Here is a 26,405-nt window from a genome sequence, read left to right as displayed (position 1 = left end):
CAGCTGTAACAAGTACACCACACTAAATGCAAGATGGTAGTAACAGAAATAGAAGGGGTGGGGGAGTAACTGGGAAGGAACTCTGTACTTTCTGTACGATTTTTCTATAAACCTTAGACTCATCTGAAAAAGTCTATTAATTAAAAAAAGAAAAGAAAAGCAGAAAGAAAACATTTTACCTTGCCTATGTTTGGTGTTTGGAGAATGTGAGTGATCACTCAACACTCACACAGATGGTTGGGAATAGATGCTTCTCTGTATCTGCTGAAAGGGGATTTCTGCCTGGACCGTGCTCCTACATGATCGTAAAGGAGATCACAGAAAAGCTGTACTTTTTAAACAAAGCTGAAATAGTGGCACTATTCCCACAGAGTGCAAATATACTTTCCAAATGCTGTGCCTTCATGGAGCAGTATTACCCAAATGATTGCCAACCGTAACTGGAGATTATAGGTGAAGCGCGTTTCTTTAAAACTTGGCTTTAGATAAACTGGGTTAATGATTGAACCTTTCCTGACTCCTTTCCCCTCTGATTCTAGGTCAAGGTTTTAAATGGCATCTGTGACAAAACAATCCGATCGACCACGGATCCTCTCATGAGCCAGTGTGCATGTCTGGAGGAAGTCCATTTGCCAAACATTAAACCCGGAGAAGGCCTGGTAAGACTTCCAACACGTGCTTCCTCTTCAAGTAACAACACACGTCACCATTTATTAAAGCTTTTTTCCTTTCTTATAATTGTATACTCCTTTCCCTAGAATTCCGAGTAGTAGAATTAAAGTAGAATGTCTTCCATTATGTAGTTAAGAACTTGCCACCTTGAACTCTGTTGATTTGTTTTTTATCTCCCAAGGATAAAAATGAATGCAATTTTAAAACTGTGCACTCAAGTCTAGAAGGAATTATTTTAACAGCTTTATCTTTAGGATGTAGTGATGTAAGAAGATGTAAAACATTTACACAAATGAAAGATGGTTTCTGGGTAAAAAACCAAAATCTGTTCAGAAAGTCTCTATTAGCACATAGGATGAAGGTGAGAAGGGGCTGGCTGGAGGAAACGATTCTGTAACAGAAGTTCAGAGACATTTAATAGGTAATGTATGAGCTGTGTAACCTATGAGCTGCACAGCGACAGGCCCTGAGAAAACATTCAGGTGATCTGCCAGTACCTAGATGGGCTTGCATGCTAAATGATTGATTTGCCGAAATTTAAGTGAAGGAGTTGTGAGGCCAACTGATTAGATTAGGGCCTAGAGCCTTTGGCAGCGGGAGCCAAGTTTAATAAGCCTGTCAGTTTCTTCATCTATCAAAAGAGGATAATAGTGACCGCCCCGTTGCTGTTACTAGTTTCCATCGAGTTGTTTCCAACTCGTGGTGACCCATGCATGCAGAGTAGAACTACTCCATAGAGTTTTCAAAGCTATGGCCTTTTGGAAGCAGATCGCCAGGCCTGTCTTCCTAGGCACCTCTGGATGGGTCGAACCACCATCCTTTTGGCTAGCAGTAGAGTGCTTAACTGTTTACACTCCCCTCGCCAATACCAGGGATGCTACCTGCCCCATACCCATACCCGTTGCCACCTAGTTGATTCCAACTCATAGCAACCCTGTAGGACAGAGTAGAACTGCCTTATCGGTTTTCCAAGGAGCAGCTGGTAGATTTGAACTGCTGACCTTTTAGTTAGTAGTTGAGCTCTTAATCACTGCGCCTCCAGGGCTCCATCCACCCTGTAGGACTGTTGAAAGTGTCGAATTAGATGATGAATGCTGAGAGCCAGGTGCTAGGTGTGTGGTAGATGCACAGTAGTTGGCAGCTACAGCTGCTGTTGCTGGGATGATGATGATGATGACCAGGAGGAGGATAAGGAAAAGTACCTACTGGGTAGGCAGCTCTAGGGAAATGTTAAGGCAGACCCCTCTCTTAAATTGGGAAAAAAAAAAAAAAAAACCGTTGCCATTGAGTCGATTTCAACTCGTAGTGACCCTATAGGAAAGAATAGAACTGCCCCACAGAGTTTCCGAGAAGTGCCTGGTGGCTTCGAACTGCCAACCTTTTGGTTAGCAGCCATAGCACTTAACCACTACACTGCCAGGGATTCCCCTCTCTTAAACAGGAAAACAAAAATCAAGCAAAGGTCGAGAAGCCAGCATTCTTGATAAGTAGACGTAAACACATGGATACTGCTGGGCTTCCAAGTAAGTGACTGATGATAGTAGTTGAAGTATAAACAGGGAAGAGGTCCTGGAGGTGAGTAGAGTCAGATTTTGAAGCAGGTAAATGCCCTGAGTGGACAGCAGTGGGATTGCTATTTCAGATGGAGGGTTGTACAAGCAGATGCACTGGGACAGGGGAGTACCTTGTGTGGAGGAGAAGCTGATACACCTCTGAGGATGGGAGTATCAAGACTTGAGAGCAATGGGGAGAACCCTGAAGGAGTTAGTACTTGATGAGATTCTCATTTTGGAGTGGTGTAGTTGGATGAGCAAGGCAAGGTCACAGTCAAAATGATTTCTGTGGAAGATCTGTGCTGTAATGATACAGGTGCCAGGCTGTGTGGGTCCTTCTCAGCTTATCTACTTTCTGCTCTCTTTCCTCATTGCAAGAACGGTTTCCTGACGATACGGCATTTGCCTTTGAGTTTGCTTATTAGGCTTCTTGGAAGGAGTATGTTCATCTTTATGCTGCCCTTAATATTCAGGGGTCCCTGGGTGGTGCAAACAGTTCAGCACTGGGCTACTAATAGAAAAGTTGGCAGTTTGAATCCACCCACCTGAACCCGTTGCTGTAGAATCAATTCCGATTCGTAGTGACCCTACAGGACAGAGTAGAACTGCCCCATAGGATTTTCAGGGAGCACCTGGTGGCTTTGAACTACCAACCTTTTGGTTAGCAGCCAAGTTCTTAACCACCATGCCACCAGGGCTCCACCACCCACCTAGGCGCCTTGGAAAAAAGCTCTTGTGATCTGCTTCCAAAAGACCACCCAAACCGAAAACCCACTGCTGTCAAGTCGATTCCGACTCATAGCAACCCCACAGGGCAGAGTAGAACCGCCCCATAGAGTTTCCCAGGAGCGCCTGGCAGGTTTGAACTGCGGACCTCTTGGTTAGCAGCCGTAGCACTTAACCACTATGCCACCAGGGTTTCCCCAAAAGACCATAGCTACAGAAAACCCTATGGGGCACAGTTCTACTCTGGAACACATGGGCCGACCAGTCGGAACTGATGCAGCAGCAACTGGTTTTTTATGGGTAATGTGTAGGGGTAAAGGAGTACCTGTTTCTAATTTGCTTCCCCTCTGAACACGTCTCTGGTACATCCTGGCACGGGTTATTAGTGGCCTGCATACGTCACTCTGGAATTACCGATGATACTAAGTTTAACTGGATATATTGTGTCATTAGACAAAGAGAGAGGATCCCTGGTGGTACAGTGGGTAAAGTGCTTGGCTGCTAACCGAAAGGTTGGTGGTTTGAATCCACCAGCAGCTCTGAGAAAGAAAAGACCTGGCGATTCGCTTCTGTAAAAATAACAACCTAGGATACCCCATAGGGCAGTTCTGCTCTGTTCTAAAGGGTCACTGTGAGTCAGAATCGACTCGATGGCACACAACAGACAGAGATGGTTAGGAAAGAACAGTCCTTGTTCGAAACGCCTTGCTCATCCAGTAGGTCTGAGAAGGCTCCTTCCAAGTCGTTAGAGTTGTGATGAAGTTCTGTCACAACTGATCCACAAATAATCATATCAAAGCGATCGCATTTCTGATTTCTTTCACTGGTCTTCAGTTTGTTTAGCTCCCCTTCACCGCCCTTTGGATCTTGTTTCACGGTGTTTCGAGAGGCACAAAAATGAGCATTGTTCGGAGGGGTCTGTCTTTAATGTTTTATAAGCTTAAGTCTCACTTGCAGCTGTATTCCTGAATGTCAGAGTAATGAGTTAATATATTTGTGGCTCCCTCTAGGGCATGTACATCAAGTCAACCTATGATGGATTGCATGTAATTACTGGAACCACAGAAAATGTAAGTGGAAAGCCATTAAATTTAAAGGCTGTGTGTGTTTAAGCAAATTTGACATAAGCTCTCTCTATTTTCCATTCAAATGTGTCTTTGTTGTTTTATTATCTGCACTGAAAGTGAGGGTGTCTGTTTTGTTTAGGTCTGTTGATAGAGCCCGGCTTATCACCAGCTGTTGTCAATTTAGTATTTAAATTGTGCTCTATTGCTCTTGTTCACAGACCCTGCCTGGTTTTTACCTCCACCCCTGTGTTAGTTGTTCCCTTTGCACCCTGAAAGTGTGAAATCATCAGTACAAAAAACGGTTTGTTGTTGAGAATCGCTCTTCAAAGAGCTGGGATGGATGACCTCCTGTGTAAAATATAATTTTTTTCTTGTTTTTGTTTAATGGAATTTATGCTTGTCACCAAAGCAGCTATTTTAGGGTTTTTACATGACATAGATTTTTTTTTATAGCGTTGTATTTCATGATAGTTGGCAAGATATTAGAATTTAGATTTTTTCCCTCCAGTCCTTTGAGTAGAAAAAGCAGGGCTGTTTCTAAAATGAGAAAGCTTTGTACATTGTTTACTTTATTTCTATAAATTCTGCTACATACAGAGTTTTTCTTTAGCCCCTCAAGCATTTTGAATTTGTGAAAAGTAGAAATATTCGGATGGTTTCTTCTTGCAACCTACAATATGGCCAACTTTTGGTTGACGCTGATGTGAAGCTAAGCATGTTTGCATAGTTTCCTTGGATCTACGTTCAAAGAAGCACATATCTGTGGAATTTAGCTACTATTTAATCAAGGAAGACAAAAAAATCCTAAAGCTAGGGGAAATTTTGTTAACTACTTTTATAATCTGTTCAGTAGAAATTGGTGTCCGATTTTGAGCTGTAAAATAAAATGCTACGATCTTTAACTGGGGTTTGTGACAAACACTTGATTTTTGTAGTAAGAGAATGACATTGCTTAAGGCAGTCGATGAATTATAAATAAAGTGTGCGGCTCTGGCAGACGAATGAGCGAAGGTGGTAGCGCCTTTTAAGCATTTTTTTTTTTTTTTTTCTGCTGAGCTACACTGAGCATACAGTGAGAAGCACTAGGAATTTTTATATCAAGTCACCTGAGAGGCAAGAACAACTACACAAGAAGCTCTGTGCCTAGGCTTGGGATGGTGCTTAATGAAAAAACGCGTGATACATTCTGTGATTCAGACCTTATCCTTGTCGGAGACGTGGGTCCATGTCAGCTGAATCATGACAAGAACCTCCTCATGAATTTACTCTGTACATTGTTTGCAGTTGGATGGATTCAGGACCATGAGTGCTGTTTCTGTTTTTATTTTTTATTGTGGCAAATATGTATGCAACAAATTGCCATTTCAACATTCTTTGTGCGTACAATTCAGTGACATCGGTTACGTTTATCGTGTTGCTAAACCATCATCACCATCCATTTCCAAATTTTCCCATCACCCTGTATAGAAGCTCAGTGTACCCTAAGGTTACTGCTGCTTTGAAAGAGTTAAAGTTTTGCATCTAGCATGTTGGTGATCACATTGTTTGACCTAGCCAGATCTGTGCAGTTCCAGACTCTATCTGGTCGTCTTGAACCAATTTCCATCCTGGATAAACGTGTGGAACACTGTAATATTATTACCAGAAGGCACACGGATTCACTCCAGGACAGCTCCTGGCTGTTGCTTAAGGTCACCTGACTTCAGAGTCAGGATGTTTTCATGAAAGCCTAGTATGGGGTGGGGGTGGATGCAGATCATCCCATTGCACTCCCATGGGAATGTCTCCCTCCTTCTCTGTCTTGGACTCCAACCTGAAGCAATGCCAGCAGGCCTTCTCAGGCCTCCACTGTACTTACTTTGGAGGTTTCCTGAGAGGCCAGGATCCTTCTAACGTCAGAGTAACAATACCTGGTGTTTCTCTATCTGCCGTCTTTTCTTATGTTGCTCAAGACCTTGACAGGAACCTTGACACAACCCCAACCATACTCCTGTACCCCTGTCCCGAGATGAGGCAAAGAGCAGATTAGCCTCTGAAGAATGGGTACCTTCTTCCCAGGTCATAGCCCTTGTGTAGCCAGACGAGAATAAGCATCATTTTCCAGTAGTCCAGATCATGGTGAAGAAAGGCAAGAGCTATTGCCCTAGGAGGAATCTGGATATCAAGCTCTCTCTTTACCAGTGTCCTGCCAAGCACAAGTCTTAATCACTTGGTAGGACATTTGAGGAATGAATGCCCAAGGATCCTTAGGAAGGGAAGTCAACCCAGGACACTGAGGCTTGTTTTAAGATTGCACATCTATAAACAGGGACTTCCTGGTCTTGGGGCTATCTCACAATGTGGATTGAGGGTGTAAGGTGGGGATAAGGTGAATCTTACCTTAAACAAAAACCTCTTTCGTGCTTCAGCCCAGGCAGGTGGACTGGGCTGCACTCATCAAGATCAGGTTTATCTAAGTAGGTCTGTAATGCTGGGTGAAGCATCTGACACACAAGGTTTGAAAAAAGGAGCCTAGATAAACTCATTTTTTTAAATTGCCTTAAGAGAAAGAGACTGGAGTCGGCCATCTCCCTATGGTTCGCACATGGCTGGTCTCTCAGGTGAGGCGCTTCTGGTTGTTATGGCAACAGGTTAGATGTTTTTAAAAATAGCTGTCACAGTTCTCTGTGCCTTGCGTTGGACCTAGATAACCAGAGGGAATGTTTCTATAGTTGAGTGCTGTTGCTTCTCTCTTGTTGAGCCTATCACAGCAGTCGAGTGAGAAAACTCAGCAAGTGTGTCCTGAGTTTTACTTGCTGCCCCTCCCCTTGTGTTCATAGGTGCTATTTTTTAGGTTAGTTGTAAATTGTTTGAAGATTACACAGATTACAAAATAAAATGCTCTGGCCCAGATAACATTTGATTATAATTAGAAATCAGAGGTCTAGCCTTTCCTCCTCTTTCGGTTATCTGCGCTGTCTTAAACATAAGGCTTTCTGGGCTGCTTATATGAACAGGAATAGTTACGGACATGAATTTGACAAATACATTATGTCCTTTTATAAATATATGTCTGTATTTTTCAAATCTGTAGCTAAATGTTATTTGGGAGAAACAAAGTCTGGACTTTGTTTTGACACTGAAAACTCATTCATTTTGAAGTAAACCTAAAAATGAAAGAAAAACCTTTAAATATTTTCTCTAAGAAAATAAATTTTCTATTGCCAATGTCTTTCTAGTTTAATAGTGTTTAAAAAAAAACTGTTAAAAAATAGTGTTTTAGTGGTTAGTATTTAATGCTATTTTAGTAGCATTGTGATAGCAAATAAAACAAGATTGAGTAAATATAAGATTAGTTTTATTAATTGTTTAAGAGGAAATGAGATGGCAGAATTACAAGGATGATGTTGACATGTTGAAGCAATGTCGTTGCTGTTAGGTACCCTCTAGTCGGCTCTGACTCATAGCGACCCTGTGTACCACACAGTGAAACACTGCCCGGTCCTGCGCTTTTACAAGAATAATTTTAATGGTGATGTTTTTTAGGTGCACCAGAGACCTTTATTAACTAGCCATTTACAGTAGTGTGTCTAGATTCCCACGGCTAGGCTAAATGAGCCTGACTTTTCTGATAGGTTATCAGTGATAATGCAGTAGGTAATATGGTATTCCTGTGCCAGGTTCCATAGACTGCGTAATGGCAGGGGACAAAAGTATACCGTTTTATTTTCCTGCAGAAAATTTCGTTTCGTTGCTAGGTGTCTGCAGAAGAAAGAAGGAATAGAAGAAGAAAGAAAGAGCGGGCTTAAAAAATTAAGACAAGTCTCTCTGTTTGTTTCTATATAGTCTCCTGCAGACAGGTCGCAGAAGATTCATGCTGGTGACGAAGTCATTCAGGTTAATCAGCAAACTGTGGTGAGCTGGTTTATTGAGACTTAAGATTTAATACCCCTCTTTAGAACTTTTATTAAATCCAAAACCATTTTGTTGGAATTTTTAAGATTTGCAATCTATACCCAGCTTTCTATTCTCTTAACTAGTGCTAAAGTGAACATATTTGTATCTACCTATTTGTCCATAACTTCTTGGGATAAATTCATAGGTTTGATTTTTTTTCATTATTCTTGAGTGAGATCCCTTGCCTCTTTTTTTGTTTGAAGGTGGGATGGCAGCTAAAAAATTTGGTGAGAAAATTGAGAGAGAATCCCACGGAAGTTGTATTACTGCTTAAGAAGCGCCCCACGGGTTCCTTCCACTTCACTCCTGCTCCCCTGAAAAACCTACGGTGGAAGCCGCCTCTGGTGCAGGTACATTGTTAGCTGTAGGCCTTTACCTGACCCCAGCACATAAGCAATGTTGAATGTTTGATTTGTCTCTGAAAAGGAAGATTAAAATTGGAAGGGGATTGGTTTCAGGAATTTACTGTTTTCGTGTTTAAAATGTGAAGATCCTGCTTATATGAAAATATAAATTCTAGAGCTGCACCTGGCAGCCTGGTGGCCACCAGCCACATGTGACTGTGTAAATGTAAATAATTAAATTACATAAAATTATAAATTCAGGTCCTTTGGCACAGTAGCCACATTTCAGCTGCTTCATAGCCACCCCTGGCAAATGGCTGTCATGTTGTACTGCGCAAATGTGGGCATTTCCAACCTTGCAAAAGTTCGTTCTTGTTCTTTTTCACTCTGATTTCAAGCACTTGTATAAATGCATACAGTTTAAACACTAATCTTAGCGAGACCTCATGGAGTGGAGTTAATATAGCAGTGGTTTATCAAGGAGCCCTGGTGGCACAGTGGTTAAGTGCTTGTCTGCTAACCAAAAGGTCAGTGGTTCCAACCCACCCAGCCGCTCTGAGGGAGAAAAGATCTGGCGATCTACTTCCATAAAGGTGACAGCCTAGGAAACCCTGTGGGAAAGTTCTACCCTGTCATTAAGCATTGCTATGAGTTGGAATCAACTTGGCGGCACACTACAGCCAAGGCAGGGATAGATGTGGTGGGAACAATCTACTCAGCGGAGGGGAAGACTTTATCACTGATACTGTTTAGAATTGCCAGCCTGTGGTGATAGTAAAAAGCAGACTGACCTTTAGTGAGTTTTCTTAAATTCACTACAAGCAGTGGTACCCCCTTCTTGCCTACACCTAGGTGGACGATGCTCACTGACAACACCTCTTGTTATGCCATCGGTTGTTTGTGTTTATTTCCTGAACCACGAATGAAAAGGAATGATAATGTTAATACTGTTTTGTAAAATTCAGATTAAAATGTATCCTTAACTGACCGTGGCTTTGTTGTACGTCTTCAAATAGAATGCTCAGACCATCAGTTTGGACACAATGATGTATCGAATGGTATAAGGAATGACATATGGAAATGCGTCTACATGTGCTCCTTACAGGGAGGATTTAAAAATAAATAACGCCATGGTGCAAATGGTTAACTAGCTCAGCTACTAACTGAAAGGCTGGAGGTTTGAGTTCACCCAGAGGCACTTTGAAAGAAAGGCCTGGTTATCTACTTCTGAAAAACCAGGCGTTAAAGACTCTAGGGAGCACAGTTCACAGTTCTTTCTACATGTGGTCACTGTGAGTTAGAACGGATTAGGTAGTAACTGATTAGAGGCTGGAGCAAGGAGGGGCACATAACAAAAGTCACTTATTAAATGATAACTGGGCATGCCAATCACACACTGGCTGCTTCTGTTTGCTCCCCCAGTATAAGGTGTAACACCTTTCTTTTTATTGGAATTCTGAATTTGTGTTACTCAACATATTAAAAACCAAAAACCAAACCCATTGCTGTCAAGTCCATTTTCACTCATAGCCACCTTGTAGGACTGCCACATAGGGTTTCCAAGACTGTAATCTTTACGGAAGAAGACTACCACATCTTTCTTCCACAGAGTGGCTGATGGGTTTGAACCACCGACGTTTTGGTTAGCAGATGAGCACTTGAACCACTGTGCCACCAAGGCTCCTTACTTAACACGATAAACCAAAAAAAAGAAAAAACCAAACCTGTTACCATTGAGTCGATTCCGACTCATAGGGATTGTACAGGATAGCATAGAACTGCCCCATGGGGTTTCCAAGGAGCAGTGGGTGGTGGATTTGAACTGCTGACCTTTTGGTTAACAGCTGAGCTCTTAACCACTGTGTGTCTCATGCTGGCCCTATCCGGTCATTGGTGCCCAGGATAAATGCTGTGTCCTGGAGAGGGGAACTAGGTGTGGACCCCATGGGTTAGGACACCTCTTCCCAGATGCAGTGGGGCACTTGGACCCTGGCAGGGTAGGTGGGATTCAGATTAGCAGATGGAAGGTACATGCCACGGAGGAGACAATGGAGTTATCTAAACACACGTGCCCACAAAACATGACTCTAATGGCACCTGAGAACGGCAGTCTTGGGTGAAGGTTCCTACAAGTAACTTCTGAGGCAGAGATTCTTTTAAGTGTTATTTTTGAGGGAAAAACCTGTAAGGGAAGGAGAAAGGCAGAACAGGGAGGGGAAAGCCAGCGAGGATACGATCTGAGGTAAGGGCGTGTTGTTGATGGGTGCTATCGAGTCGATTGTGGCCCACAGGAACCCACTGTGACAGAGTAGAACTGCCCTGTAGGGTTTTCTAGGCTGTAATCTCTATGGGAGCAGATTGCCAGGCCTTTCTTCTGTTGGGCTGCAGAGTGAGTTCAAACTGCCAACCTTTCAGTTAGTAGCCAGGTGCTTAACCATTGTACCACCAGGGCTAGCCTTGGCCTATTCTTTGGGACCAGAGCTCCTGGCATAACCTTCTCTAAGAGACTAGCCTAGGCCTGTTCTATGAGACCAGAGCTCCTGGCATAAACTCCTCCAGGAGACTAGCCTAGGCCTGTGCTATGAGACCAGAGCTCCTGGCATAACCCCTAGCAAAGCTGTCTCCCTGATGTCAGGCAACTTGCCTCTTAGCCCCCTGAATCAGGGCTCTGTGCTCCAGTGGCTTTCCTCGGGAGAGACAGCTCTACCAGCTGAGGGCCAGACCTCCAGAGGAGAGGCGGCTGGCTGGTGTATCGGCTCTGTGAGGACACCACAGCCCTCCTACAGGGAATGAGTAGATCAGACGCCCTGGAGCAGAGGATGGGAGGTGAAGTTGGACTGGTGAGCTTAGACAGTGCAATGGCAGGTATAAAATGCCAAGCTGAGAAGCATGGGGAGTCCCTGGGTGGTGCAAACAGTTAAGATGCTCAGCTGCTAACTGAAAGTTTGCCAGTTCGAATCCACCAGAGGCACCTTGAAAGAAAGGCCTAGCAGTCTACTACTGAAAAATAAGCCATTGAATACCCTGTGGAGCAGAGTTCTACTGTGACGCATGGGGTCGCCGTGAGTCAGATTTGGCAACAACGGGGCTTTTTTTTTTTTTTTTTTTTTAAGGAGCATGGACTTCATCTCTAGGTAACAGGCTGACAGTTGTCTTTTGTGTTTATGTAAGGAACACTAGGCGGTTGTATAATTTTAGATGTGGGGTGATATAGTCCTGGGCAAGGCTGGTGACAGTGCCGACTTAAAAGAAACACGAATGCAAGAGGCCACTTAGAAGAAGCATCAAAAGGATTCACAAAGCAGCGCTGCACAGTGTGGTGGTTCAGAGGGTGCCTCTGGAGCTGACCCTTTTGAGATCAGATCCCAGCTCTGCACGTATTAGCTGTGGGACCTTAGACAAAGTGTTTAATCTTTCTGAGCCTCAATGTCCTTATTATTCGTGTCGACGAATTAGAAAAAGGGTAAAGAAGGTGAGCAAGCAGGTGTCAAAGGTGACAGTGAATGTGGGTGGTGAGCCAGTAACACATTAGAAAGTCAGGCAAGAATCCTTTGGGAGGCAGAGATGAGAGGTATTTTTTAGATACCTGAGTTTGAGGTAATAGGGGAAAATTCAAGTGGATTCAGAAGACAGGTGGAAATGATTTTGAAGTCGAGGTTAGTGTTAGTCCCTTGACTTCTGGAAATTCACCTACAAAGGGACGTTCTTTTTCCTGCTTTTGTCTACCTTCCTGCCAGGTTCCATGAGCTGTGTGGTTTGGGGAAGAAACGATGTGAGGGTTAGAGGTACCTAGTGTTTCCTTCTGACCCAGGAGAGGGTCAGAGCGCAAAGAGGCTGTCGTACCTCTTAGCTACTAAGTGTTCTTGCGATGTGTCCAAGATATTTTCAGAATGTCAGCTCTGGTAGACAAATGCTCTTTGTAGACTTGCTCAGCCTCTGCCCCGGGCTTTTCTCTGTGCTTCATTCTTGAGTGTTCTTTAGGCCTGGGGCCCACTCCTCCTGGAAAGGAGTCTCTTTAATTCTTTTCAACATCATTAGTGTTGTCCTGCCACTGAAAAGGTGTTTTGCATTCCGTTTTTAGGCCACAATCCTGGTAGATGGGGGTTCTTAATACAAAGTAATGATTTATTTTTTTGTCGTGGTAAATACAAATGTCACAAAGCATTTGCCGTTTCAGCAACCTTCACCTGCACAGTTCAGTGACAGCAGTGATGTTCATCGTGTCATTCAGCCATCACCCTAAATCATTCCCCAATTTTTCTGTCACCCTTACGAAGTCAGTGTCCCCTATGCATGGTGCTTCCTTTCCTCTCCCTCCTGCCCAGCCCGGTAACCACTGATCACCTTAGGTTTGTTTTAGATATTTCATGTAAGTAGGGTCATATAATACTTTTATCCTTTTGTGATGGACTTCTTTTACTCAGCATAGCTTTTTGTTGTTGTTGTTGTTGTTGTTCATGTTTTCTAGAATTTCTGCCCTTGTGTTCATAAGTCAATTTGACCTATACTTTTCATTTATTTTTTAAAAGTTTTTTTTTTATTATACTTTAGATGAAGGTTTACAGAACAAACTCATTTCTCATTAAACAGTTAGTACACAGATTGTTTTATGACATTGGTTAACAACCCCATAACATGTCAAAACTCTCCCTTCTCAATCTTGGGTTCCCTATTACCAACTTTCTTGTGCCCTCCTGCCTTCTAGTTCTTGCCACTGGGCTGGTGTGCCCCTTTAGTCTCCTTTTGTTATATGGGCCTGTGCAATCTTTGACTGAAGGGGGTGACTTCATTACTGAGCTGAAAGCGTGTCTGGAGGCCATACTCTCAGGATTCCTCCAATCTCTGTCATGCCAGCAAGTTTGGTATTTCTGAGTTAGAATTTTTTTCTACAATTTTCTCTAGCTCTGTCTGGGACGCTCTATTGTGATCCCTGTCAGAGCAGTCAGTGGTGGTAGCCGGGCACCATCTAGTTGTACTGGACTCAGTCTGGTGGAGGCCGTGGTAGATGTGGTCCATTAGTCCTTTGGACTAATCTTTCCCTTGTGTCTTTAGTTTTCTTCATTCTTCCTTGCTCCTGAAGGGGTGAGACCAGTGGAGTGAGACCAGTGGATTATCCTAGATGGCCACTCATAGGCTTTTAGGACCCCAGACCTACTCACCAAAGTAGAATGTAGAACATTCTTTTTATAAACTGTTATGCCAGTTGAGCTAGATGTTCCCCAAGGCACTGGTCCCCACAGCCCTCAGCTGAACAATTCAGTCCCTCAGGGAGTTTGGATGTATCTGTGGAGCTTCCATGATCAGCAAAAACTTTTTAGGTTCATCCATCTTGTAGCATGTATCAAGACTTCATTTCTCTTTATGGCTGAGCAATATTCCATTTTCAGGGAGTGGCTATTCTGTGGAAATTCTCCAATTTACTTTTGCTTCTCAGGTTTTGAGGGCCTGAACCCTGGTTCCGGGTTTTCATATGTATTCCAAGATTGATGTTCTGAGATGCTCATCGGTTACCTATTGAGTGGAGTTGACAGTTGATGTGGTAGCAGCCAAAGCGGAAGCCATGGAGATGACACTGTGGGAGAGGAAGGGCGAAGACCCTGTCTTTCTGTGCCTCAGTGTCACGTCCACGAAAGAGGCTGTCAGTCAGTGAAACTCCGGTGGCTACTTCTGGCTCCCTCCACGTTGATACTGCAGTCTTTCCAATCCTTAGAATCTAGCTCACATTCTCATTTCTGGGATCTGTTCTTTCACAACCCAGGCTAGATAGGAATTAAAAAAAAAAAAACAAACTGTTGCTGTCGAGGATTCTGACTCAGACAGCGACTTCATATGTGTCAGAGTAGAGCCATGCCTCATAGGGTTTTCAATGGCAGATTTTTCAGAAGTAGATCGCCAGGCCTTTCTTCCAAGGTTTCTCTGGGTGGGCTTGAACCTCCAACCTTTCAGTTAGCAGCCAGGTGTGTTAACCATTTACACCACCCAGGGACCCCAGGTAGGAACTTAGAGGTACCATTTTATATCCGCCTAGCACAGGTGTCATGCAGTGTCTCCTGTTGGCTTTTGCCAAAAGTTCGGATGCCTTGACTATAAGCTCTTCCTTGCATTTGTTTACCAACCAGAAAAATGTTTTGTTGTTTTGTTGTTGTTAGACTGTAAAAAGGATTGGATTGAAGGTCTCAAACTAGATTTAAGAAAATAGGTCCTCTGATGCCAATTTGATGTTGTTGTTGTGCCATTGGGTCGATTTCAGCTGCCTTATAGGGTTTTCTAGGCTGTGGTCTTTACGGGAGCAGATTGCCAGGTCTTTTCTCTCAAGGAGCTGCTGGTGGTTTCTGACCACTGAGCTTGCGGTGACCAGCCGAGTGTTTAACCGTTGTGCCACCAGGGCTCCTTCTGAGACCAATTAAACATACTTAAAATTAAATTGTGTGGATTTTAAATTTTTAAAATTACCTTGTGTGTGTGTATATATGATATAAAATTAAACAGCATGGAGTTGTACCTCTGCTATTTGCCAAGCTCTGTCCTAAGCCCTTTACTTGTATTCTCACATTTAATTCTGACAGCTACCCCATATGATACTGTTCTTGTCTGCATTTATTTCTGTTTTATAAATGGGGCACAGAGAAGTTTCTACAGTGATGCACAGCTAATGAGAGGTATAGGCAGGATCACACTCAGACACTGAGAGTCCTGAGTCCACACTCCTAATCAATAGTAGCGTTGGTAGTGATTTTTATGAACAAATTCCTTTCATTTTTTACAGCAACCCTGTGCAATACGTACTGTTCGTATGGCTGTTTTACAGAGAAGAAAACTGAGGCAGGGGTGTTTAAGTAATTTGTCCAGAGCTAGAATTATGACCTGGGCTTCTGGCTCCTGAGCCCATACTTTTCACTACTATGTATCTGTTGCTGTTGTTGTTAGCTGCCTTCTAGTAGGTCTCTGACTCATGGCAACCCATGCATTACGGAAGACATGCAGCGTAGTCCTGCACCATCCCCATGATTGGTTGTGGATTGGTGATCCACAGGGTTTTCACTGGCTGATTTTCAGAAGTAGATTTCCAGGCTTCCTTCTTAGTCCATGTTAGCTAGGAAGCCCTGCTGAAAACTGTTCAGTATCATAGCCACATGCAAATCTCATCATATAAGGTGCCTTGGCTGGAATTGAACCCAGGTCTCCCGCATGGATGGCAAGAATTCTACCACTGAACCACTGTGCATCTAGTCTTTCAAAAAACTCAGTTAACCCTGAGTGTCTCAAAGAACCATGTATGTTGAATGTTGCTTACAATTGTAAACACATGGGTGCCTTGCCTTGTTTACACACGGGGTAGTGCAAGGTAGGGGAGGGGAGAGGTAACTCTGTCATTCCTGCATTGACCTCTGCCCCTCTTACACCGTTTGTCCTTCCGCCTGCTTTCCTTTCAGACCTCTCCTCCGCCCACAACAAGCCAGTCCCCTGAAAGCATGACGGATGCCTCACTGAAGAAGGAGAAGCCGGCCATCCTAGACCTTTATATCCCTCCGCCGCCAGCCGTACCCTATTCCCCGCGGTACGTGAGTGTCCGACCTTGTGGTGGGCACATCTGTTCCTGCTGTGCTGAGAGGTGGTGTGAAGGCCGACTGCGAGGAGCTGATAGGGGAAGCTGGTGACCGCAGTGTGGCGGGCCGAGCCTTACACCCATGTTAAAGACTGGTCAGACTTGCTTTAGGGGGAGTGCAGGGACAGGTCCAGGTGTTGTAGGACTTAGCTGTATAATTTGGTGTGTGTGTAGAGGGGGGTACTCAGTAAGAAAAGAATATTAACATATCTTTTGAAAAATTTATAACAACATATGCCCTTGGATACACGTTGTGAAGACTCTTCCTGGGGACTGTTTGAGGGACCTGAAGTTTAAGTTGCATTAACTGTATGGTAAAATTATTTCTGCAGAGGAGGATAGTGACTACTTCTGTGAGGTAAATTAAAGTTCCCGCTATATTTTGCCGAGAGAGACATGTTCTTCATAGGACTTAAAAAATGTGTGGAGGTGTGGGGTGTCCATATTTGTGTGTGAGATCATATGGGATGGAGTAGAACTGCTGCATAGGATTTCCTAGGTTGTAATCTTTGCGTGAGCAAATTGCCAGGTCTTTCTTGCATAGAGCCCCTGGGTGGGTTCAAACTGCTGCCCTTTTGGTCAGTAGCCTAGTGCGTAACCGTTGCACCAAAGGGACATGGAGCTTTTAACCTGCTTGGAGGAGACACACGTGCACATACACACATACACACACCAATGAAGGATATCTTCTTGGAATAAAAAATGCAAATGGGTTGCAGAGAAACAAGTAGTGAGTCATGAAAGCTTAGTGAATGGAGAAGTTATGTACCAGGTTTAAATGTATAGAAGGAGATAGATTTGTGGGGCGCAGGGGTGTGAGGTGTAGCAAGCTCACCTCGGAATGGAAGCAAGGCTGGTCTTTGGATCGCCTTTGAACTCAGTTGATTCTGTGTTTTGTCTGATAGCTTTTGCAGTGATTGTCGAATGGACCAGTAAATGCAAAAAGTTTAACCTGCTGGTAACTTGGACTCAACTAAAATGAATTTTAAGTTTTATTGTAAGCTGACATTTTGTTGGAATTAGGTTGGAATTGATGATACAACTTTTGCCACCTTCTCTACTCAGTTCAGAAAATAGACACCCTCCGTTGGGGATTACAAAGCCTCCTTTGAATTTTTTGACATAATTTTTAAGTCTAACAACTCCTCAAAAGTCGTCTTTGCTGGATCTTGGCAGAGATACTATGCTTGGCATGAGGAAGTTGGTTCAATAGATTGTACCTTAACTTGTAATTCTGTGGTGCACAGGAAATGCACCTACAGAAACCCGGGGAAATAGAGCTACGTTGTCAAAAGTACATTTGTAGCATTTAGACATATATGAAAAAAATTGCATTTACTCTTATTTAACACAGAGCCTAGGTGGCTTAGTAGTTAAGAGCTACAGCTGCTAACCAAAAGGCCAGTAGTTTGAATCCACCAGCTGTTCCTTGGAAACTCTATGGGGCAGTTCTACTCTGCCCTGTTGTAGGGTCGCTGTGAGTCAGAATCAACTTGACGGCGATGGGTTTGGTTTTGGTTCAACAGGGTCATGGTATTTATTCTTATTTCATGTGACCTGTATATATTGGAAGGGTGCCATGAGTCAACACAACATATGTATTGGAGGAGCAACTGGGTTTGAGAAGAATGCTTTTTCCTGCAGTGCAAAAAAAGGATTTCAATTCTCTTGTGTGTGCTGGTCACATCCTGACCCCTGCAGTCCTTCAGTAATAGAGGACCTTTGTAAGCAACTTAATTGTTGCATGTTGTCTTCCAGGGATGAGAAGGGGAGCTTCGCTCACGGAGGATTCAGTAAGTGCAAACAGCCCTTGCCTGGCCCTAAGGGCTCAGAGTCCCCCAACTCCTTCTTGGACCAGGAGAGCCGAAGACGAAGATTTACCATTGCCGATTCCGATCAGTTGCCTGGGTATTCGGCGGAAACCAGTATTCTGCCCACAAAAATGAGAGAGAAAACACCTTCTTATGGTAAGTTCCCAAGTGTTTGTTTTGTCCCGCCAGTTACTTTTGCCTTTCTTCCTTCTGCCTTTCTTATTTGAAACTGCTGGGTGAATTGGCAGAATTTAAGGATAATCCTGGGAAAACCTAAACCTCAGTGAAATGCTAAGTATGAGACCTTTATTCATCTCCCTCAAACGGAGCCTCCTGGAGTCCTTACTCTGCCTGGCATCCAAGCTTAGCTGGAGGAGATCACATTACAGTTTTAACCTCAGTGCCTGGGTTTTGACTTTGGAGTTGCCTTTTGCTATGTAGACACGCAAACTCTGTAGCATGTCTCTGTCTTCATTGCTTGCTATGGAAATACAGTGCTTTGAAATTCTTTCTTTTAAAATATGTCATTGCTTCTGCTTACGGAATTGATTTACTGTGGGATCAAAGTTATAAATAAACGGGGGGATTCTCTAAAGCCCATAAACTCGCCAACCATGCCCCCTTCCTTCCCGGCCTCCCTGTGCAGGCAAGCCCCGGCCTTTGTCCATGCCTGCAGACGGGAGCTGGATGGGAATTGTGGACCCTTTTGCTAGACCTCGAGGCCATGGGAGGAAAGGTAAGTTTCATTTAAATAAACCTAAAAGCAAAAACAAGGAGTCCAAAGATCCAGGCCCTAATTTCAGCTCTACTCCTAAAAAAACAGTTGCTGGCGGGTTAACTCTGACTCCTGGTGACCACATTTGTGTCAGAGTAGAATTGTGCTCCATTGGGTTTTCAGTGGCTGATTTTTTTGGAAGTAAAGCACCACGACTTTTCTTCTGTGGAGCCTCTGGGTGGACTTGAACTTCTAACCTTTTGGTTAGCAGCCAAGCATGTTAACAGTTTGCACCATGCAGGACTTACAAATGTGTTGCAATAACTGGATAGAATGCTGAACCTTTTGGAACCCTATTTTCTCACCTCTAAAACCAGGTTTGCTGATGACCACTAACATGCATTTATTCAAAAACGGCAGCATGATATACTCCTAGTGACTGTAAATATCCTAACTGGTATTGTGTGTTTTAAAAGGGCTGCAAGCATTAATCACTTTGTTTTCAAACAGTAAAAAACTGTTCATTAGGTAATCTCATCCTGAATTTTATGACTATTATTAGTAGCATCGGAGCCCTGGTGGCACAGTGGTTAAGAGGTTGGCTGCTAACCAAAAGGCAGGCAGTTCGAATCCACCAGCTGCTCCTTGGAACCCCTGTGGGGCAGTTCTGCTCTGTCCTATAGGGGCGCTATGAGTTGCAGTTGACTTGACGGCAGCGGGTTTTGTTTTTTATTATTAGAGTCTGTTTGATTTGTGATGAACAAACCTTTCTTTTTCTTTCCTTCCCAAATCCTTCTAGTGTTAAAGAGTAATTACTATTTGAAGAGAAATTTCACTTAATTTTACCTGTAATCAGAGTTACTGGTATTACACTAGTCTTGAGGGAAATGTTTAAAGATATTCTTATTTTTGCCAGATTACCCTGGATTATCAACACTGGCAGCACATTAGGACACTGTTTTGGCAGGGCCGAAACACAGCCGGCGAAGAGTTAAAGTACAGTCCGCCTTGGGTAGTAACAAGGAGAGAATTCTAGAGGCCCTATCAACTCTGACATCTGTAGGGGGCTTCGTAAAGTTTGTCACCTAAATCCCTAATTTACCTGGATTATGCAAAAGTACGAACAGGGAAGGTGCCTGTCTGTGGTTTGACATCTGCAGTTGGCCGTGAAAGTCTGTGGAGCCGTCAGCAGGTGGCAGGGCTGTCCTTGGTTTAGATTTAGAAATGTTAACATCCTCATGGCCGTACTTTGCAGCCCGGATTTAGTCCTCTCCTTCCCTTTACTACTGAGAGATAGAGTCTGGGAGTGTAAAGGTGAGAAATAGAAAAATACTTGGCCCCCTACCCCTCCTTCTACATATTTCTTATTATGATTGTTTTACAATGAAAGGTGTCTGCACAATAAAAACTTTTAATTTTTTTAAGAACAGCTTATAATTTGCCCTTTTAAAGTATATAATTCATGGCTTTTAGAATATTCACAGAGTTGTGCCACCATCACCACTATCTAATTCCAGAACATTCTTGTTGCTCCAGAAAGAAGCTTCGTACTGATTAGCAGTCACTCTCCATCTGCCCCTGCCCCCAGCCCCTGGAAACTGCATAACCTACTTTCTGTCGGTATGGATTTGCCTATTCTGGCCATTTCATGTAAATGGATTCATATAGTATGTATGTATTTCGACATTGTACTTTTTAAAAGTAATTTTGCCCCTTGGTTACAAAAGCAAAACAAGTACATTGTCAAACATCTAGAAGGAACAAGAAAATAAAACTCCCCTGAATCTGCTTCTCCAACCTGCAACAGTCACTGTGAACATTTATGTGAATCTTCCAGTTGTTCTGATATTTATATATAATACACTTAGAGAAAATGTCTGAAAGGGACTAAATAGATGTTCAGTGGTAGTGTGTGAAGTGAATATTGTCTAAAGGTATGCCATGTTTTTCTAGAATTCTTTTTTCTTAAAATAGCTGCCTTAGTAATCATCTTGTGGCTATTAAAAAAAAAAAAAAACACTGCTGTCGAGTCAATTCTGATTTATAGTAACCCTATAGGACAGAGTAGAGCTGCTCCACAGAGTTTCCAAGGGAGCACCTGGCGGATTTGAACTGCCGACTTTTTGGTTAGCAGCCGTAGCACTCAACCACTACGCCACCAGGGTTTCCAACCCTTAAGCGTGTATTTATTCAGTCTCTTATTCGTGGACACTACATTATTTCTGGTTTTTTTTTTTTTTTTCCTTCATTAGAAGTGATGCTTCATAAAGCATCCTTGCACATAGATCTTTGCATGTTGCATGTTTTTAGGAGTGGAATTTCTGGGTCAGAAGAAGACTATATATTACCAGAGTGCCCTGCATTTTTATTCAGTCTCTTCAACACCCTCACTGCTATCCCAGGGGGTCTGCTGGCCTTCAGAGCAAGGCGGTTGTTCCTTGGGGAATGCTCCAAGCATTGCTGCACACTCAAACCCTTGAACTCCATACACTAAAGCTGCGTAGTGCCTGCCCTTCGTTCAGAGTGACAGCCAAAGACACCCCCCTTCTCATCATTTCTGAGTGCCCCTCAGGGCGGCTCTGGGAGAATCACTGGTCTGGAGGCACATGCTACATGCTGTGCTGCCAGCACTGAGCGAGGACTCAAGACAGGGGAGGGGTAGTATTAGGGGGCTTTCTCGCTGCTTTTTGATTTTAAGTGAAATTGTGAAAATTCTTACACCAGGAAAGAAGTGCGAGTTGTATGCGTCTGTCCTGTCCTGTTACCCCTGAGGCACTAACGCTGTAAGATGCTACTGCTGTTGGGTGCCGTTGAGGAGATTCTGACTTACAGCAACCCCATGTGAAAGAGTAGAACCTCCCCGTAGGGATTTCTTAGCTGTAATCTTTATGGAAGCAGATCACCAGGTCTTTCTCCCGCTGAGTGTGTCAGTTTGAACCCATAGCCTTTTAGTTAGTAGCATAGTGCTTAACGATTATGCCACGAGAGCTCCTTGAAGGAAGATGGACCTCTTTCTGCTCTCTGAACACCCAATAGATTGCCCCTCAGACTGGGTGGGCCTTTTCATCTGTGAGGCACATCCCGGGGTGGGGAAAGCAGGATATGGAACCCACTTTCAGAAGTGGCATCAGAAGTTGGAGCAGGTGAGGTCCACCAAACAGCTTGGTCCAGTGGCTGGTCATTTTAATGGAGATGTTGGCTTTGTCTGACAACAGGTGAGGATGCCCTCTGTCGATACTTCAGCAACGAGCGGATCCCTCCTATTGTTGAAGAAAGCGCCTCCTCACCCTACCGTTTCTCCAGACCCTCCACGGAGAGGCATCTCATCCGAGGTGCAGACTACATCCGAGGGAGCCGGTGCTACATCAATTCAGACCTCCACAGCAGCTCCACGATTCCATTCCAGGAGGAAGGGACCAAAAAGAAATCTGTCCCCTCATCCGCAAAGTCATCCTCCACAGAACCATCCCTACTGGTCAGCTGGTTTACTCGCCTTAAACTATTGACTCACTGAGAGCACCCACCTCTGGACTCCTCCCTGTCTCCTGCTGCCAAGTGCCTTGGTTCCTCAGCTGACCCCTTGTTCCTAATTTCACCCACAGTATTATGTAGTGACCTTATGTGATTTCATTTTTTTTTGGAAAGTTGTATACTGCCCTTCTCAGAATTTTAAAGTGATTGGATGGGAACAAACACAGAGAGGATCTTGGGTGCTGGCTTGTAGAGGCAAAAGGAAGGAAACAATAGAACCTGCTTTTCTTGCTTCACCAGAGTTGGAACATTGTGACCCTCCATATGGCAGCGTGGAGCTTTGGCCAGGACGCTTGTGGTCATTATGAGGAATTGGTGGCATTGTTCATTTTTTGGTGGGGGAGGGGGTGGGAAGGGGCTAAAACTGCTGGACCACGGTTACACAGATGTATTGGTTCGTGGTCCAGTTTCTTTACCTGAAAAGCCAGTGGAGACAACACTTGTGTTTTGATATTTCAAGCTATATGCCATATTTGTAACTAGCAGCATTGAAATCACCAATGGGACGTGTCCGATGCTCTTTCAAAGCAGAGATTGAAACGTAGGTCTGTTACACTCGGCGAATCTCCTTTTCATAATAAAACTCAATATAAAAAAATACAGAAACAGGGATGCATCTAGATACGGCTTACTAGACAAAAAGAAGTTTGTGGTTACTTGTGAGGGGTGTTGTTGTATATTATTGTCTTTAAGGGGGAAAAGCTGTAAGATTTGCTGACAGCCAAAGCACCGTTCAGAAAAACTAAGTGAAAATACTTGGGCTTATGAGAGACATATCAGTTTGCATTTTGACGTGTTCAACGTCTATCTTCCAGAAAAAAAGCATACGGTTCTTCAAAGTTGTATACTTTTTGCTAATTAGAAAGATCTTGGAAGATCTTACGGTCACTAGTTTTCAACTAGCGTCAGATATTTTGGAAAAGTGTGTCTGGATATTAATTCTTGTTTAAACTGAATGTATGATATTTTGTTAGAATGGAGACGTACTATCTTGTTAATTTAAGTGTTTTAAATATAGTTGTATATTTTTCTTACTCTTAGTCACATGTACTTTGAAAATATTTCTGTTTTGCGTCACACATGGAACTAATGACAAAGAGCGTTCAAGGTGTTTCCAGGTTTCCAAGTGACCACTATGGTGTTGCCACCATGGGAGCGATTGTTAAAAACAAACAAGAAACCCTCCTAAGCATTTTGGAATTTTATGGATTAGAAGTGGAGGAGCTGAAGAATTAATTAGGAAAATTTACTGAGGTACAGTCCTAGGGCAGAGATCCTGTCCCCTACCCAAACATACCCTATCCCATACCACTAGAGTTGTCTACTTTGTTTTACTCTCTGAAATTCAACCAATCAGAGATTTGCTGGTTTTAGTAAACATCTTCCCTTTAAAATGGATCTGGTGGGGTTAAAGGAACTAGCAACCACTCACATGTTAGTATAACTGAATTCAGTCAGATTACTTTCCTGTCAGCCTCTAAATGAACTGCAGTGAAGATATGGGTGGTTCGTGGGGGATCAAAGGGAGATTGGCAAAAATAGAAGAGGCCTGAAGTGTGTGATTCCTAGGGTGCTGAACACAAGATAAGGGCAGAGAGTGGTGGGGGGAGGTCAGGAATAGGCACTGGTGACTAAGATGGAGCTAGAAGGGGAAGAAAGCCAGCCCTTGCCCATTTCTGTGTTAGCTTGAGCAGGATTTATGGGGAAAGAGGGTGACAGCTCTTCTCTCACACCTGGATTTAGAGGAGGATTTGTCGTGCTGCAGTTCAGCTGCATAATGAATTAAATTGTGACGGAGGTCTCTCTCAGCTGAGGTTAGCCACTTTCTGTGGGGAAAATGACACTCATTAATCAAATGAGCAACTTCGAAATGGATCTTCAGAAGTCAGTCTTAACGACAGGCAGTGCCCATCTTAAATTAACTGTACCAGATTGATGTCTTTCAGACACTATTCCGTGAAGCCCTGGGGGAAGGCCACAGAGCTTTCCGGGCCCTTTCCTTCAGTCAGCCCTTGCTGCTTTATCTTTATTTCAGATTTTCTTTTGAATTGTATTTGAAAAATATATTGCTGCTTAAAAAATGGGAAACTCTACTATTGAGATAGCTCAATACTAATAACTAATAATTATACAGTAGCTTAATACTGATTCCTCAGAAATTAATAGTAACCTCTTGCCTCAATCCAGGCTTAATGGTGCACAAGCATTAACATATGAAGATGCAGGATGGCACTTTTTGGCTTGGTACTTTTAAAACAGTGGGTTTTTAACACTCCCAAACCAAACCCAACACCCATCCCTTTTTATAATAATTTACATCACTTCACCTCAAATGAAAAGTGTGAATTATAAAACCGACCTTCATCCATGAACGCATCACCCATTTACTTTTCTGAAATGAAATAAATGTCACTGGGATATACACATACGCATCAATGTGATGTCCCAACCGTGGTATAAACAAACGTCAGTGTATAAATATTTGATAATGGAATAATTATTTCAATATGTAAATATGCTAGCATGATTATATTACAAGATACAAGGAATAATGAACAAGACACATACTTGTACCAGTATGTAAAATTACCATGAATGTGGAAGCTACATATGCAGACCAAGATAGACCTGCTATGTTGGTAAATTAACACTAGGAGCAGGATTGATGTTGAGGTTATGATTTTCTATGATGTGGCCAGCTCTTGAAGAGCCCTGGTGGTACAGTGGTTAAAGCACTTGGCTGCTATCCAGAAAGTGGGTGGTTTGAACCCAGCAGCCACTGCACAAAAGAGTAAAGATTTACAGCCTTGGAAACCCTATGGGGTGGTTCTACTCTGTTCTTTAGGGTTGTTATGAGTTGGAATCTACTCGATGGCAACGGATTTAGTTTGGTTAGTCCAGTTCCTGATAAAGTTCTAAATGAAACAAAAGTCTATAATAGCTACACTCAGATAGTGTGTCCTGAGTGCTTGGGTTATTCTAAATACTTACCTAATGTCTTTGTGAGGTGGGTGATGCTCTTATGCCCATTTTACATATGATGAAGCTATCCAAGAGTACACAGCTAATGATGGCAGAGCCAGGATTAAAATCAAAGCAGCCTGGCTCTGGACTCCTTGTTCTTTCTTACTTAGATATACCTACCCTATCTACCCACTGCCGTTGAGTCAATTCTGACTCATAGCGAACCTATAGGACAGTGTAGAACTGCCCCATAGAGTTTCCACGGAGTGCCTGGAGGATTTGAACTGCTGACCTTTTGGTCAGCAGCCAAACTCTTAACCACTGTACCACAGGGCCCCCACTTTGATACACAGTCTTTCCTTAATTTATGTTATTGTCAGTTGCTGTCAAGTTGGCTCTGATTCATGGTGACCACGTGTATAACAGAACAAAATGTTGCCTGGCCCGGCACCATCTTCATGGCTATTGGTATGCGTGAGTCCATTGTTGTGCCATTGTGTCAATCCATCTCATTGGGGTTTCCCCTCTTTTTCACTGATCCTCTACCAAACATGATGTCCTTCTTTAGTGATCAGCCCCTCTTGATGATGTGCCTGAAGTACGCCAAGTCAAAGTTTCAGACAATATTCTGTTGTTACCCATAAAGTTTTCATTGGCTAATTTTCAGAAGTAGATTGCCAGGCCTTTCTTCCCAGTCTGTCACCCTGCTGGCATTTGAAATACTGGTGGCATAACTTCTAGCATCATAGTAACACACATGCCACCTCAGTACAACAAACTGACAGCTGTTGGTCCTTAATTTATAGGATATTCTAATTGCATCCCTGAAAAATCCAGAGCACATTAAAACTGGGCTAAACTTCTTTGTGTATTTGGATACATAAAATGAAATTAGATTTTAGACTCAGATCATTGTAAACTGGATTTTCATCTACATGAATATTTGGTGGGACATTTGAAAGTTGGGCAGATGGTGGGCAGTTCTTTGTTGTGCAGGGTCTAACCTATGGGGCTTGGATAGCATTCATGCCCCCATTCATTAAATGCAAGTAGGGGCGCCCATCATTGGCACTTCAAAAGCCCTCCCTTCCTAAAACTGCACCTGGGGGCGATACCATCCTTTTAAGGACACTGCTTTAAAAGAATTACTGTGTTATCATTGAGTATTGTTCAGTATTTGTCCATTTTCTATCTCAATTCTCTCTCCTCCAAACTTGATGTTTTGGAATCTGTTTTAGAAGGCACCCCCCCCCCCGCTTCGCCCAGCTCCCCGAAAGCCAAGCAGCTGTTGCCTCCTTGGGCAAAACCAGGAGGAAATAGAACAGTTGCTGTTGAGTTGATTCTGACTCATGGCGACCCTACGTGTATTAGAGTAGAGCTGTGCTCTGTAGGATTTTCAGTGGCTGATTTTTCAGAAGTAGATTGCCAGGCCTTCCAAGGTGCCTCTGTGTGGATTCAAACTTCCAACCTTACAGTTAGC

The 26,405-nt window shown here is 43.3% G+C and overlaps 1 protein-coding gene across 2 annotated transcripts in view; it reads left to right on the top strand.

Moving 5' to 3' along the window:
* The window catches only part of CNKSR3 (CNKSR family member 3), a 113,384-nt gene extending 88,815 nt beyond the window's left edge, over nucleotides 1–24,569 (top strand). The window contains exons 6-13 of one of the 2 annotated variants that reach the window (XM_064292532.1): nucleotides 540–659; nucleotides 3,962–4,021; nucleotides 7,844–7,912; nucleotides 8,158–8,304; nucleotides 15,732–15,856; nucleotides 17,663–17,871; nucleotides 18,362–18,451; nucleotides 21,734–24,569. In XM_064292532.1, the coding sequence (XP_064148602.1) occupies nucleotides 540–659; nucleotides 3,962–4,021; nucleotides 7,844–7,912; nucleotides 8,158–8,304; nucleotides 15,732–15,856; nucleotides 17,663–17,871; nucleotides 18,362–18,451; nucleotides 21,734–21,936 (1,023 nt within the window). In that variant the 3' untranslated portion in view covers nucleotides 21,937–24,569. Of the gene's footprint in view, nucleotides 1–539; nucleotides 660–3,961; nucleotides 4,022–7,843; nucleotides 7,913–8,157; nucleotides 8,305–15,731; nucleotides 15,857–17,662; nucleotides 17,872–18,361; nucleotides 18,452–21,645 lie in introns of both variants that reach the window. The other variant, XM_064292530.1, reaches the window with a different exon arrangement.
* The last annotated feature ends 1,836 nt before the right edge of the window (nucleotides 24,570–26,405 follow it).

The sequence above is a fragment of the Loxodonta africana genome, chromosome 1 (genome assembly GCF_030014295.1).
Source record: "Loxodonta africana isolate mLoxAfr1 chromosome 1, mLoxAfr1.hap2, whole genome shotgun sequence".
Classification (NCBI taxonomy): Eukaryota; Metazoa; Chordata; class Mammalia; order Proboscidea; family Elephantidae; genus Loxodonta; species Loxodonta africana.
The sequence above is the reverse complement of the archived record's forward strand: the minus strand, read 5'-3'. Positions and strand labels throughout refer to the sequence as shown.